The sequence below is a fragment of the Gorilla gorilla genome, chromosome 1 (genome assembly GCF_029281585.2).
Source record: "Gorilla gorilla gorilla isolate KB3781 chromosome 1, NHGRI_mGorGor1-v2.1_pri, whole genome shotgun sequence".
Lineage (NCBI taxonomy): Eukaryota > Metazoa > Chordata > Mammalia > Primates > Hominidae > Gorilla > Gorilla gorilla.
In genome coordinates this window covers 54918149-54932185 of record NC_073224.2, presented here as the reverse complement: position 1 = coordinate 54932185, position 14037 = coordinate 54918149, and the positions used below count along the sequence as shown (strand labels likewise).

Genomic DNA, 14037 nt, shown 5'->3' with positions numbered 1-14037 from the left:
ACTTGGTGCTGTTGGAGGAAGTAGCGCGGTCGGGGAAATATTTTTTGAGTCCAGGACCAAGGTCTTTCGCTGTTCTCTTCACCAGCTCGATTGTACTGGGATAAGAGTAGGGGGAGCTATTAGTAGGAGTGGTGAAGGGTAGGGCCTCGAAAAGGCGGCTATCAAAGCTTAATAGATGTCATCAAACAAGTTTCTGCCTCTGAGTTATAAACCTAGCTAGTTGTTTGTACTCTTCGTGTTTTCCCAGAAATTAAATGCATATGCGATTGCTTCACTGTCCTGACCATACTTACGTTTATTTTAAAAATAATTTGCTCTTATTAAATACCTTTGTGCATTTCTATTTGGAGGAACTGATCATCCTTTGTTTTTGATTCTTTGTCTCCATCCTCTATTGTGTGCTTTAAAGTGATGGAGAAGAAAATGAACTATTGGTTCGAGATTTTCTATCAATTTCCTGCCGCGTGAGCCTTTCACCGGGTCCAGTGTAGCTACCACAAAGAACAATTTAATCCAGAAACAGAAGGAGAAATCTTCTTGGTCTTTGTGTAAGAAATGTATCTGGTCAGAGCTTCACTGGAACTCCAAATCCTCAGAATCTCCCAACTTAGGAATATTTCCACCACCACTTAAATACTTCATCAGAGATATGGGAAATTGTCCCATCACACACCCATCACATTCAAAACCTTCAGTTAACTCTCCTACTGGACGTATTTTTATTGAAAAGAATTTAGAACAAATCTCTCTTAAATTTAGTTTACATTCTCTCACAGTATGAAAGAGCTGTTGAAAACAAATTTTCTTCTGTTGGAAATATGTTGAGATTTGGGATCTAACAGGCTAAGGACCATTTTGAAGGCCCACTTGTAATTGTCATTGTTTTATAAAATATCACATCTATAAGAGGAGAAACCACTGGTTAGGAGAAAGCTGTTTGAGAACCATGTATAAACTAATCTAAAGGAATTTTTAGCGGCTTCTAAATAAAATTGGTTTATGCACATTAATGTCTGTCTCCCTTGAGTATGAGGAAGGAAGAGTGACAAAGCAAAGGAACCTCATCACATTCAAGTTGCCACCTGAATAAAACTTGAGAGTCTGGTGCAAATTCATCTTAACTAAACCTTCCCTGAGTGGTACCCAGTGCTCCTGGTGCTCCAAATGCATGTCTGGCACCTTTGTATGAAAGGTGGACCTTGACTTGTATTTAAACTGTCTTACAACAACTCCACTTTTGCTCTGATCTTTTCAACTTTAGCCAAATGCCATGGTCTCATCTGGGCAAAGTCAATTATAAAGTTCTCGAGGTCTTTTTTGAAACTCTGATTCCTCACTTTATTCATCTTTTTTTTTTCTTGAGACTGGGTCTCGCTCTATCGTGTAGACTTTGGAGCAGTGATGCCATCATGGCTTACTGCAGCCTCAAACTTTTGGACTCAAGCGATCCTCCCACCTAGGCCTCCCAAAGTGCTGGGATTACAGGCCTCAGCCACCACACCTGGCATCTTTTTGAGCCTTTAAGTGAAAAATTAAATTTCAGAAGTACAGAATTTTGATCTAAGTCGCTGATGAGAAATAGATCGACTGCCCCCCGACCCCCATAACTTACTGGTAATGTGCTGTTGGGCAGAGTATGAGAATGAAAAGTATGGAAAGGCATAAGCAGTGACCTGATATTGGTGATCTAGTAATAGAGCATATGACTCAGGTTTTGGATGTGGTTAGAGGGTTGGATCAGTCTCTGGAGTTTAGTGCAGTGCTTCGGACCCTTTGGAGGCTGCTTGTGTCTTTTAAGTAGTCTGGCTCCTTAATGTTTATCAAAAAAACTATAGAGATTTACCCCCTTCTGTACCTGTTTTAAGGTGGAGAGTGGCGGTCCATTCCCTCAGATGCGGTCTGCTTTCTTCCTCTTGTGGCCTTTAACAAGTTATCTTTGACATTGGGTTCAGAGTACCTCCCACCTTATACTCTGTCTGAATCTCTCAGATGTTTTCTGAACATGGTGCAATATAGTAGCTGCTTCTTTACCAGCCTCAACCCTTCTTTACATGAAAACATAGCACCCAGCTTTCCAGCCGGGATTTAGCCAACTATCTGGCCTGACGAAACTGGCAGGACATTGTTCCTCCTATTAGAATGCCCTACAGAGCAAGATGAGCCATTCTTGCAAACTACTTTCCACTTCTTTGGTGTTGCTTCACATTTTAGTGCTTTTTGGTTTTGTTGTTGTTGTTGTTTTGAGACAGAGTCTCAGTCTGTTGCCCAGGCTGGAGTGCAGTGGTGCGATCTCGGGCTCGCTGCAACCTCCGCCTCCTGGGTTCAAGCGATTCTCCTGCCTCAGCCTCCCGAGTAGCTGGGATTACAGGCACCTGCCACCACGCCTGGCTAATTTTTGTATTTTTAGTAGAGACGAGGTTTCACCATGTTGGCCAGGTTGTCTCGAACTCCTGACCTCAGGTGATCGACCCACCTCGGCCTCCCAAAGTGCTGGGATTATAGCCGTGAGCCACTGCACCCAGCCCACATTTTAGTTTTATCCTGGTAGAAGGAACCTTGTTTTCTGGTTCTAGGAAACACTTTTTTTTTTTTTTTTTTGAGACCGAGTCTCACTCTGTGGTCCAGGGCCCAGGCTGGAGTGCGGTGGCATGATCTCGGCTCACTGCAACCTGCACCTCCCAGGTTCAAGCAATTCTCGTGCCTCAGCCTCCCAAGTAGCTGGGATTACAGGCATGCACCACCATGCCTGGCTAATTTTTGTATTTTTAGTAGAGGCGGGGTTTAGCCATGTTGCCCAGGCTGATCTTGAACTCCTGAGCTCAAGCAGTCTGCCCACCTCAGCCTCCCAAAATGCTGAGATTACAGGCATGAGCCAACCGGCCAGGCCGGAAACACTCTTAAAACTTGAAGTTAATGAGAAATCTGGGATTTGGTGTCTATTATTATTTGTGTTCTGGTAATCTTTTGATCATTTTTTGGTTCCATGGGGCCCAGGATCAGGTGACAACCAGATCTAGTCCTCCCTCTGTCCTCTCAAATAACCACACTGTCTTTGTGAGCTGTTTATTAGTCCATCACATAGGAGACTGATCCCACATGGTCTTTAAGATTAACTGGTCCGTTCCCTTTGCCAAAAAGATTTGTTACCTTCCTTGGCTACCAGGTGATGATCCCTAGTCTTGAAGATTAAATGGAAGAATATCTCATTTGTGGGCAAAGGACACAGGTCAATTGTCAACTCCCTGTTAAAAGGACAGGCAAGAGAAGTTGACATGCTGTGACCAAATTGTACTATAGATGAGATTTTAAGAAGCAGTTATCTTAGAAAATAAAGATTGCTGGAGCCTAGAGCAGTCCTGATCATTTAGTGTACCAGCTGATATTTTCTGATAAATAAATAAATTGCCTATAATTAATTATCACATTTTCCAGAATGGGCATCTGTTTTCTTAAGCCAAGGAAGTGTGTGTATGTGAGAGATCCACTTGATTCATGTAGCGTGTCAATCTGAAAAGGATAAGATAGGTTACTTCATCAGCCTGGTGTCCTGGAATGATTTTTTTTTATTTTATTTTATTTTTTGAGACGGAGTCTCGCTCTGTCACCCAGGCTGGAGTGCATTGGCATGATCTCGGCTCACTGCAACATCTGCCTCCTAGATTCAAGTGATCCTCCTGCCTAAGCCTCCCAAGTAGCTGGGATTACAGGCGCGTACCAACACGCCAGGCTAATTTTTGTATTTTTAGTAGAGATGGAGTTTCACCATGTTAGCCAGGCTGATCTCGAACTCCTGACCTCAGGTGATCCACCCACCTTGACCTCCCAAAGTGCTAGGATTACAGGCGTGAGCCACTGCGCCTGGCTGGAATGATTTTCTTGAGCCCCTGTGCTTGCTATTTTCGCTAGTCACTTGGAATCTGGAAGAAACCCAGCAAACCTCTCTGAATATTTAAAGTCTATTTAACAGGGCTAATTAGATAAGGAGATGATGCCAGTAACCACCTTCTTCAGATAGCACTCCCATCCTGAATTGAGAAGAACATTGCTTGAAAGTTTGGAAGTTATTATGGTGTACAGTATTCTGCAGATAATTGTTAACCTTTCGTTTTTCTTTCTTTCTTTTTTTTAAGATACAGAGTTTTGCTCTGTCACCCAGGCTAGAGTGCAGTGGTGTGATCATAGCTTATTGCAGCTTCTAACTCCTGGGCTTACGCAGTCCTCCCAACCTCAGCCTCCCAAGTGGCTGTGACTACAAGCACATGCCCATACTTGGCTGATTTTTTTAGTTTTTTTCTGGAGATGGGGTCTTGCTGTGTTGACCAGGCTGGTCTTGAACTCCTGCCCTCAAGTGGTCCTCCTAAAGTGCTGAGATTATAGGCATGAGCAACCACACCTGGCCCCTTTCATTTTTCTTAGGAAGATTGAGATTTTGAGTTTGATCAGGTTTGTAGGAAATTTGCTTCTACCTAAATTGGGTAAAAAAAATTTTTTTTTAGTTTCTTTATTCGTTAGAGTAAAAAAAAACTTTTCTTTCTTTTTTTTTTTGTTCCACTGCTAAGAGTCTAAAGCATGCTTTCTAATTCTGTTTTGTTTAGTAGGCAGGTTCATATTAAGCACTTTACAAACATAGTTAAAAAGACTGGAGAGGTTATGAACCACCAAAGATCTCTTACGTCAAAGTCTCATATTCTGTACTCAGCTTCATCAACTCTTTTTCTTTTGTTTTTGTCTGACTTACGGTGAGATCATGAGAATTACCATCTTTTGAGAATGTCAGTCTTTTATTTTTGGTGTATTCGTGCTTTATTTTTTTATATCTTAAAATGATGTTCTTTCCCTCTTTTTCTACTTCTTTCTCTACTTTTCCTCTAAGAATGGCATTATCCAAGTGGTGGAATGGGTTGCTTTCATTCAGAAGCTTTAATTCTTCGTGCCAGCATGCACAGACTTTCTTACATAACTAGATTTAGACCCTAGGACATTTTCTTCTTTGCTTATTTCTTTTTTGCCTATTACAAATGATGACATTTCCCCTATCATTTGGCCTTGTCTAGTTCCCAGTAGATAAGTCACAGAGAATACATTTTTCTTCCCTTCTACCACCATTATGTTGAACAGGGGAGGGGGGGAAATTATCTCTCCCTCACCTTTCCTGGCATTCAGATGCTGCCGAGATACCTGTATTGATTTCCCTATCTTAGATGCCTAGAGAGATGATCCTGCTGGCTGGAAGTTTGCTTTCTGGTTCTCATGGGCACTTTTCTGGCTCTTTTGCAGTATAGCGTAAGCACTGTCCACCTGCGAAGGGCGCCCCTCAAGGATCCAGACGCACTCCTGGGCATATGGCGGGCACTGAGCCGAGCGGAAGGCGGCCACGCTCGGAAAAAGGCCAGTGGTGGAGTTTTCTTTTTCCTTTCAGCTGTGGTTTTGTGGTGCTTACCAACTCCCATGAGAAATAGGGGGCTTGTCCAGGGGTCTACTCAAAACCCCATCCTTCTCCAACAATCCCTGTTCACAATTCTTATTAGTTGACTGTCAAAGTACTGCCAAGTCTTGTCTCTCTAGGAGACCCTTCAGACCAATAGCATGTATTTCTTAAGTGAGCCTTTATCCTCCATGCTCTCCTTTGGATTTTCCCTTCTAAACCAAGTTTTAAATAGATAATGTTTTTGCCATATGGGGTGATAAGAGAGAAAGGGGAGCAAGGATAACGAGAGGGAAGCAAAAGTCTAAAAGAGAATGAGACTAGAGAATGAAAGAGGGCAGAGGATTTCTTAGGAAGTCAAAGGATGCCATTTTGGATAGGAATAAAGGTATAATTAAGGAGAATCTAGAGTCAGGGTGAAAACCCAGATTAACAGAATGAACTGTCCTTATTTCACCATGGGAAAGGGAACTAGAGAAATTAAATTTCCTAACAAAAATAGCTTTAGAAAACAACTTCATATAGCCCTCTTGGCAGTGTTGCCCTTTGGCTCAGCTTCATAGATTGAATGTTAGTTTAATCTTAAACAGTCGTTTCCAAGCAAAGCAAAATAAAATGGATATTTATGTCTGTGTTTCTTATATTTTCCCTGCCTTCCTCATCCCAGAGTAAGTTATTAGGCTATTCTTTCTCATATTTTTAAAGACATTGTGTTAAAGACACCAGGCCGGGCACAGTGTGGCTCACACCTGTAATCCCAGCACTTTGGGAGGCCGAGGAGGGCGGATCCCAAGGTCAGGAGATCAAGACTGTCCTGGCTAACATGGTGGAACCCCATCTCTACTAAAAATACAAAAAAATTAGCCAGGCATGGTGGCGGGCGCCTGTAGTCCCAGCTATTCTGGAGGCTGAGGGAGGAGAATGGCCTGAACCCGGGAGGCGGAGCTTGCAGTGAGCCAAGATTGCACCACTGCACTCCAGCCCTCCAGCCTGGGTGACAGAGCAAGACTCCATCTCAAAAAAAAAAAAAAAACAGACACCAATCAGTAAAACCAGAAGTCCCCCAACACACACACACACGTACTTTTTTTAAACAAATATACTTAGTTGTATTTCAAAAAATATTGTATCTCTGTTAAGTGAAAAATCTGTAAGTAGGGTTTTACTACGTAACAGAAACCAATGGATAGGAGCAAATGTGTTGATCAGATTTAAAATAAGGCAAAGAGCTTTAGAATTATTTTCTGGCTTTTCCTTCTTTGCATTAGTTTGTTTCTTAGTTTGTTTTTTAATTGAGACAAGGTCTTGCTCTGTCATCCAGGCTGGAGTGCAGTGGTGTGATCATAGCTCACTGCAGCCTCAAACTCCTGGGCTCAAGTGATCCCTCCATGTTAGCCTCTTCGGTAGCTGGGACTACAGGTGCGCATCACCACGCCCAGCTAATTTTGCATCAGTTTTATAGCACGGAGTTTACCATCAACATCATACTCCTTGGAAACAATTATTTATATAGCTTTTAAGTAAACTAAAGTATTATGGGTATGACACTCTTAAATGGTGAGTGATATCCTTGTATTTCTAGTAGGTATGTGCTCTAGACAGAATAAATTGGGTTAAGTAAAAGAATTTTGTGTTTTCCCTCTTTCATCCCCCTATAACCTAATGCAAATAAGCTCTTTGTCTGAATTTTTGAGGCTTTGAAACATGTGGTCATGTTGGACATGTGGTCATAATTTTTGAAACTCTAGGGGTCTGTAGAGAAGGAAACCTGTTCATCTATTTTATTTTAAAATTTGTCTTTAGTTAACAATGATGATGTTATTTGAAGATTTTCTTTGCCATTATATATCTGCTTTTGAGCAAATATATGTTACTTGAACTTTAATGCTGCTTCTTTCATGCGTGAAAGAAATTAGCTTTTAGAAGGAGTCCATCTTAAAATACTTGTTGTAGGTACAGATCCCTTGGCTAACTTGGGTTTTTGGCCCCTACGTTGGTCTTAATCTTCTGATGATCTCTTATTCTCACCGTCCTTTCCAGTCTCAGTGATGTGTGAAGCAAGGTGGTTAGTGGAATTTTGTATATGATCTTTGATAGGTTACCAGACATGATTAACTTATTACTGTATTAGAGTGAAGAGCTTCTAGCTACTGTGATCATCACTGGAGTGCATCCTTCTGGCAGGGATATGGAAAAAATATATTCATGCTAAACTTTTCTCTGAAGAGAAAAGACTTGGAATTCTCTGGTTGATGAGAAAGGACCCTTAAACTGTGACAGGACCAATGTGTAAAGTTTGCCTGGTCTTCATGCTCTAATGACTCCTGTGATCAGTGCCAGAGTGAACTGATGGAAAATGTGTGGTTCTTTTTCCCTTTTGTGAGCTGTGAGCCTCAGTGTTACCCTACAGCTATATGAATATCAGTGCTTTCATTGGAAGGACAGTTGTTCAGATTTGTTTAAGCTTAAAGTCTTAAGTTTCAAACCCTTCTCAAAAAGTCTCATTCCTCAGTATCTTTTCACACTGTATATTGAAGAATTTCTTCATTTTGATCTTGTTTTAGTTTGTCCCTGTAGTAATGATCCAAAAATTATGCTCTTGCTAGGAACATTAAAAGTCCAAATCATAATGACCTATGGAAAAATTATTTAAATCGTGCCTTAAAAGAAAATACTAGGCAGGCACGGGGGCTCACGCCTGTAATCCCAGCACTTTGGGAGGCTGAGGCAGGCGGATCACTTGAGGTTGGGAGTTTGAGACCAGCCTGACCAACATGGAGAAACCCCATTTCTACTAAAACTACAAAATTAGCTGGGCGTGGTGGCACATGCCTGTAATCCCAGCTACTTGGGAGGCTGAGGCAGGAGGATCGCTTGAACCCGGGAGGTGGAGGTTGCGGTGAGCTGAGATTGCGCCATTGCACTCCAGTCTAGGCAACAAGAGTGCAACTCTGTCTCAAAAAAAAAAAAAGAGGAAAATGCTGTATGTCCCAGATAATTTGTGAATGTGCTTGTAGATTATTGTGAAGGAAGTTGCATAAGGCACACCAGAATTGGTTCACCATGTCCAGGGAGGCTAATCCTGGGTGGACAGTGACATTCTAAGCAGACTTGAGGCCATGAAGTCTAAGTATCATCCATTATCACACTAAGTATCTGAACTCAAAGGAATTGTGGATGCCCTTACTAGTTGTCTTTCTCCTTTAAATGGATTTCACATGTGCATTTTAGAGTGCTTTTTTCCATTGAACTTGAACATTGCTATCCAAGAGATGTTCCTGAATTATCTGACTCATCTGTGTTTTAGAATCAGTTCTGATAGTTGACTCCCATATCTTCGGGTTGTAGATACCTGTTGTTTCTTCTCTTGCTACAAATGGGTTTTATAGATCTAACCAGAGTCTGTACTAACCAAATTAATCCTAAGAATTAGAATGGATTGCAGTATCTGTAGGGGGATTGTGCAAGTTTCAAGTGTTTGCTTGTGATTTAATCATTTAATAACTTTCAGAAAGAATGTGGCTTCTTCTGTGGTGGTCATGCCAAAAAAAAAAAAATCCACTTTCCTGAGTGAAACAATAGGTGCCATAGGAGTGGATCAAAAACTGCAGCTTAAAGGCATAATAAGAATGAATTAAGAATCTAAGAATTCAGTAAAACAGGACATAAAATATAAAAATCAATAGCTTTCACATACACAAACCATAAAAGGTTAGAGGACGTAATGGTTTTTTAAAAACCAAAACCAATTTACAGTATCAACAAAAAAGTAAATGCTTAGGAAATGTGTAAGAAGCTATTAGAGGAAACTTTTTTTTTTTTTTTTTTTGAGATGGAGCCTTGCTGTGTCACCCAGGCTGGAGTGCAGTGGCATGAGCTTGGCTCACTGCAACCTCCGCCTCCTGGATTCAAGCGATTCTCCTGCCTCAGCCTCCCAAGTAGCTGGGACTACAGGCGCCCTCCACCATGCCTGGCTAATTTTTGTATTTTTAGTAGAGATGGGGTTTCACGATGTTGGCCAAGCTGGTCTCGAACTCCTGACCTCAGGTGATCCACCTGCCTTGTCCTCCCAAAGTGTTGGGATTACAGGCGTGAGCCACTGCGCCCGGCCTAGAGGAAACTTTTTGAGACAAGATTTTGCTGTCACCTAGGCTGGAGTGCAGTGGCTCAGTCTCAGCTCACTGCAACATCTGCCTCCCAGGCCCAAGTGATTCTCGTGCCTCAGCCTCCCAAGTAGCTGGGACTTCAGTCACGCACCACCACGCCCAGCTGATTTTTGTATTTTTCGTAGAGACGGGGCTTCACCATGTTGCCCAGGCTGGTGCCTGTAGTCCCAACTACTCGGGAGGCTGAGGCAGAAGAATGGCAGGAACCTGGTAGGCGGAGCTTGCAGTGATCCGAGATCAGGACACCACACTCCAGCCTGGGCGACAGAGCAAGACTCCATCTCAAAAAAAAAAAAAAAAAAAAAGGTGCTGCTATGACTGTGTAGCCGTTTGGAATTAGACCCATATCTCACACTAGAGTTTTTTAAAAATAAACTCTAAAATGATTAGGAGTCTAAATAGAAAAAATTAAATCATACAAGTACTAGAGGAAAACATGGGTGATTTTATCTTTAAACTTGACATAGGGAAAGGGATTCTAAATATGACTCGAGATCCAGAGGCAATAAAAGAAAATATTTTATTGATAAATTTGACTACATAAAATTTTTTTACAATTTACATGGGAAAAACACCACATAAAAAATCAAGAGACAACTGGCAAACTGGGAGAAATTTTTTTCCCCACAATGTATACTACAGACAAAAGGATAATACCTTTAATATATAAAGAATTCTTAAAAATTGAGGAACAAAGGACCAAAACAACACTCAGACATACAAAAAGTGTTTAAACTCACTTGTGGTTAGAGAAATATAATCTAAAACAACATTGAATTAACCATTTCTCACCTGTCAGGCTGACAAAAAAATTTATTTTATTTACTTTTGAGACAGCGTGTCACTCTGTCACCCAGGCTGGAGTGCAGTGGCACAGTCCCTCCTCACTATAGCCTCAACCTCCCGGGCTCAGGTGACCCTCCCACCTCAGCCTCCCAAGTAGCCGAGGCTACAGGCATGAGCCACCGTGCCCAGCTATTTTGGTGTTTCACCATGTTGCCCAAGCTGGCCTTGAATTCCTGGGCTCAAGTGATCTGCTTGCCTTAGCCTCCCAAAGTGCTGGGAATGCAGGTGTGAGCCACCACACCTGGCCAAAAAATTTTAAATATGATAACACATTCTGTTGGCAAGACTGGAAAGATGCTCCTATGTATTGCTGGTAGGAGTACAAATTGGTGCAATCCTTCTGAAGGAAAATTTGATCACACCCAGTAGCTCCACAAATGCACTTAACTCTTGACCCACAATCCCACTTCTGAAAATCTATGCTGAAAACATCTTCAACATTTCAAAAATACATATTCACAATATTATTCACTGCAGCATTGTTTATAAAAACAAAATATTAGAAAAAAACTAACTGTCCATACAGAGGAGAGCACATGAATAACATATGGTATATTTACATATATTATGCAGCTGTAGCGAAGAACTTCAGGAATCTCTTTGAACTGATTTGGAAATCCCAAGATATAATGTTAGCTGAAAAAAAGGCAAAGTGCAAAAGAGTGTCTATAATATACTCTTTTTCATGTAAACAAGAAGGGAATATTTAAAAAAATGTGTTTGCTCATTTGTGTAAAAGAAATACAGGAAAGAAAATCAGAAACTGATTTTGGTTACCTGCCTGCATGGAGTGGGTGGGGAAGGGTTGTAAAGAAGTGGGTAATGAAAACAAGGTAATAGGGATGAGGAAGAAGTGGCACTACTTGGAATCTTCCTTTTTGTATAGCTTTGACTCTGAGAATCATGGTAATGTTTCACATACCAAAAATAAATAAATAATTAAAATTAAAATCAAACAATAGGGAGGCACTAAAAATGGAGCAGAAGTAGTAACAAATGAATCTAAATGTTTTACAAATGAATAACATAACTTTTTAGGTGAGAGGAAGAACTAACCTAAGTAACTTTGTAAAATAGTATTTACAAATAGTAAAATAGTATTTGACTGCATCATGTAGGTTACAGTTAAAAAAACTATACACCAAAATTGTAGTTCAATTAATAGGTGTGTTTTTCACAAAGATATGGATTAATACTTCTGTAATTGCTTTATATTTTAAGATTGAAAAAATAAGTGTAGATGATGAGAGCCAAGTGTATCACTGTTAGAGAAAGAAGTTACAAATAAGGGAAGAGTAGAATGAACCTCGAGGTTTGGATTGGCATCTGGGCTATCAATCAGTATGATAAATGGATGGATGGCTAGATGGTTAGGTATACTGTACTTCCTAGCTCTGTTCTCTGAGAACGCCTAGGAATAGTGATACTTCTGTAGCAATGAACATACCTAGTGTTCACATCTTGGTTTCTAAATATAATTCTCCACTAAAAGGCAGCAGGGTTCCTTGGAGGAGAAGTTGATATCTTGGCTTGGACAGAGAAAATACAAGATAAGTATAGAATATCTTGTGTATTCAAAAAATAAGGAAGTGCTTGATAAGGGATGGGGACGTATAGAAGTACACAGGAGTTAATTGGAAGGAGTTCCAGTGGCCAAAGCTGGAACAATTTGAGCAACAAAAGAAATAAGATAGTATTGGATTAAAACTCACAGAATAAAATAAATACTTATGAGTTCATATAGGTATAAATAAATATTAGGAAAAACAAACCATTTTTCCTCTGCTCTCACACTACAACAGTCAACACAGAAGACTTCTGTGATCTCAAAAATATGTGGAGATTTCTCCCCACCAGCAAACAAGCAGTCAGTTCTGTAGTGGACACCAGCTGGGTGTCCTCCAATTCAATTCCAACCTGTCTACCTGGAGATAGCATCAGATCCTACAGATTGAAAGCTCAGTCCCAAAACTGCCCCCACCCGCTCGGATACCAGTTGCAAGTCTAGGCCTCTGGAACTTCTAACAGACCAGCTTCAAGTTGGGGTTCCCAGGACTCCCCTCTTTGGGTTTGATTAATTTGCTAGAGCAGCTCACAGAACTTAGGGAAATGCTTTTACAGATTTTTCTACAAAGGATATTCTAAATGATACAAATGAACAGCCAGGTGAAGAGATACATAGGATGAGGTCTGGAAGGGTGGAATGCAGAAGTGTGTTCTTTGGCATTTTTATGGAGGTTTCATTACCCTACCATGATTGATTGAACCACTGACCATTGATGATCAACTTAACCTTCAGCCCCTCTACCCTGTCAGAGGGTGGGATGGGGGGATGAAAGTCACAACCCTCTAAGCCTGCCTAGATATTTCCAGTGACCAACCCCCATCCTGAAGCTACCTAGGAGCTGCCAGCTATCAAGTCAGCTTATTAGCATACAAAAAGACATCACTTTGGAGTTTCTGAGGATTTTAGGAGCTGTTTGCCAGGAAATGAAGTAGAAGACCAAATACATATTTCACAATATCACAGTCCGCCCTTGGGTCTTCAAACCCTGATCCCTTATGTCAATAGGATGTCCAACTCAAAAGATACTGCCACATTACTAGAATCCCATTCAATAATTAATAGTCTAGTTCATCGTATTGTATGAATGTCTCCCAGGGTGAGGCTGCTCAGATTGGCAGGCTTCCTTTCATTCTTGTGAGGTTGCAAAAGCAGAAGTAGTCTTAGCAAACACAGAACTTTACCATTTCATGAGTTTGATATAATTGAGCTAAGAAGCAATGTCACCTCTTGCTCTGAGCCTCTTTTGAGGTGTTAATGTGATATTGGAATCCTCTCAGTTCATAATCCACTTATTCATTTCTTTCCTCTGAGCTACTGTTTCTTCTCTCTTAATAAGTACCCAAACTTTTCCACCTTTGGAAGGAGCATTACAATCAGCCACTGTGATGGTCTAGATTGCAGGCAGCAATACTAGTCTAGCAAGTACCTCTTCCTCAGTGCACCCCCTTCAGATAGGGTTAGGTTACAGAGGTGCAGAACTAGTGGGCTATTTTTACTGTCAGGCAATATAGCTGTATTAACTGTTAGCCCCAATTTTGCTGGATGGGGTGAAGGCACAACCCATTCCCATCAGTCCATTAGGAATTCTGACCTAAGTTACAATACGTAGTTACAATTTCTTGCTTGGGAATCATTCCTGCTTCCAGCACATGTAGTTGCAGCCCTGGTCCTAAGACCATTGCATCAGGTAGGGGAATGGGGGAAAAAAAGAAAAGGAAAGTTGAGGTGATGTGCGGGAAAAAAGACAGAAAGAAGTATCTTGTAAGTAAGAAAAGACTGTCTTTCACCTTTATCCTTCAGGAGCTACTTCAGGAACCAAGGACAAAAGCCAAATACTTTTTAAGAAAATATATTCTTGGTTGGGTGTGGTGGCCCACGCCTGTAATCCCAGCACTTTGGGAGGCTGAGGCAGGCAGACTTGAGGTCAAGAGTTCAAGACCAGCCTGGCCAACATGGCAAAACCCAGTCTCTACGAAAAATACAAAAATTAGCTGGGCGTGGTGGTACACTCCTGCAATTTCAGCTATTCCGGA

At 41.1% G+C, this 14037-nt stretch overlaps 1 protein-coding gene across 4 annotated transcripts in view; it reads left to right on the top strand.

Moving 5' to 3' along the window:
• IPO9 (importin 9) overlaps positions 1–14037 on the top strand; it is a 48572-nt gene that overhangs the window by 745 nt on the left and 33790 nt on the right. Inside the window, exon 1 of one of the 4 annotated variants that reach the window (XM_055368070.2) lies at positions 5278–5388. The exons of the other annotated variants lie outside the window; for them this stretch is intronic. Coding sequence (XP_055224045.1) covers positions 5343–5388 — 46 coding nt within the window. The 5' untranslated portion in view covers positions 5278–5342. Of the gene's footprint in view, positions 1–5277; positions 5389–14037 lie in introns of those variants that run through there. 4 annotated transcript variants of the gene reach the window in all.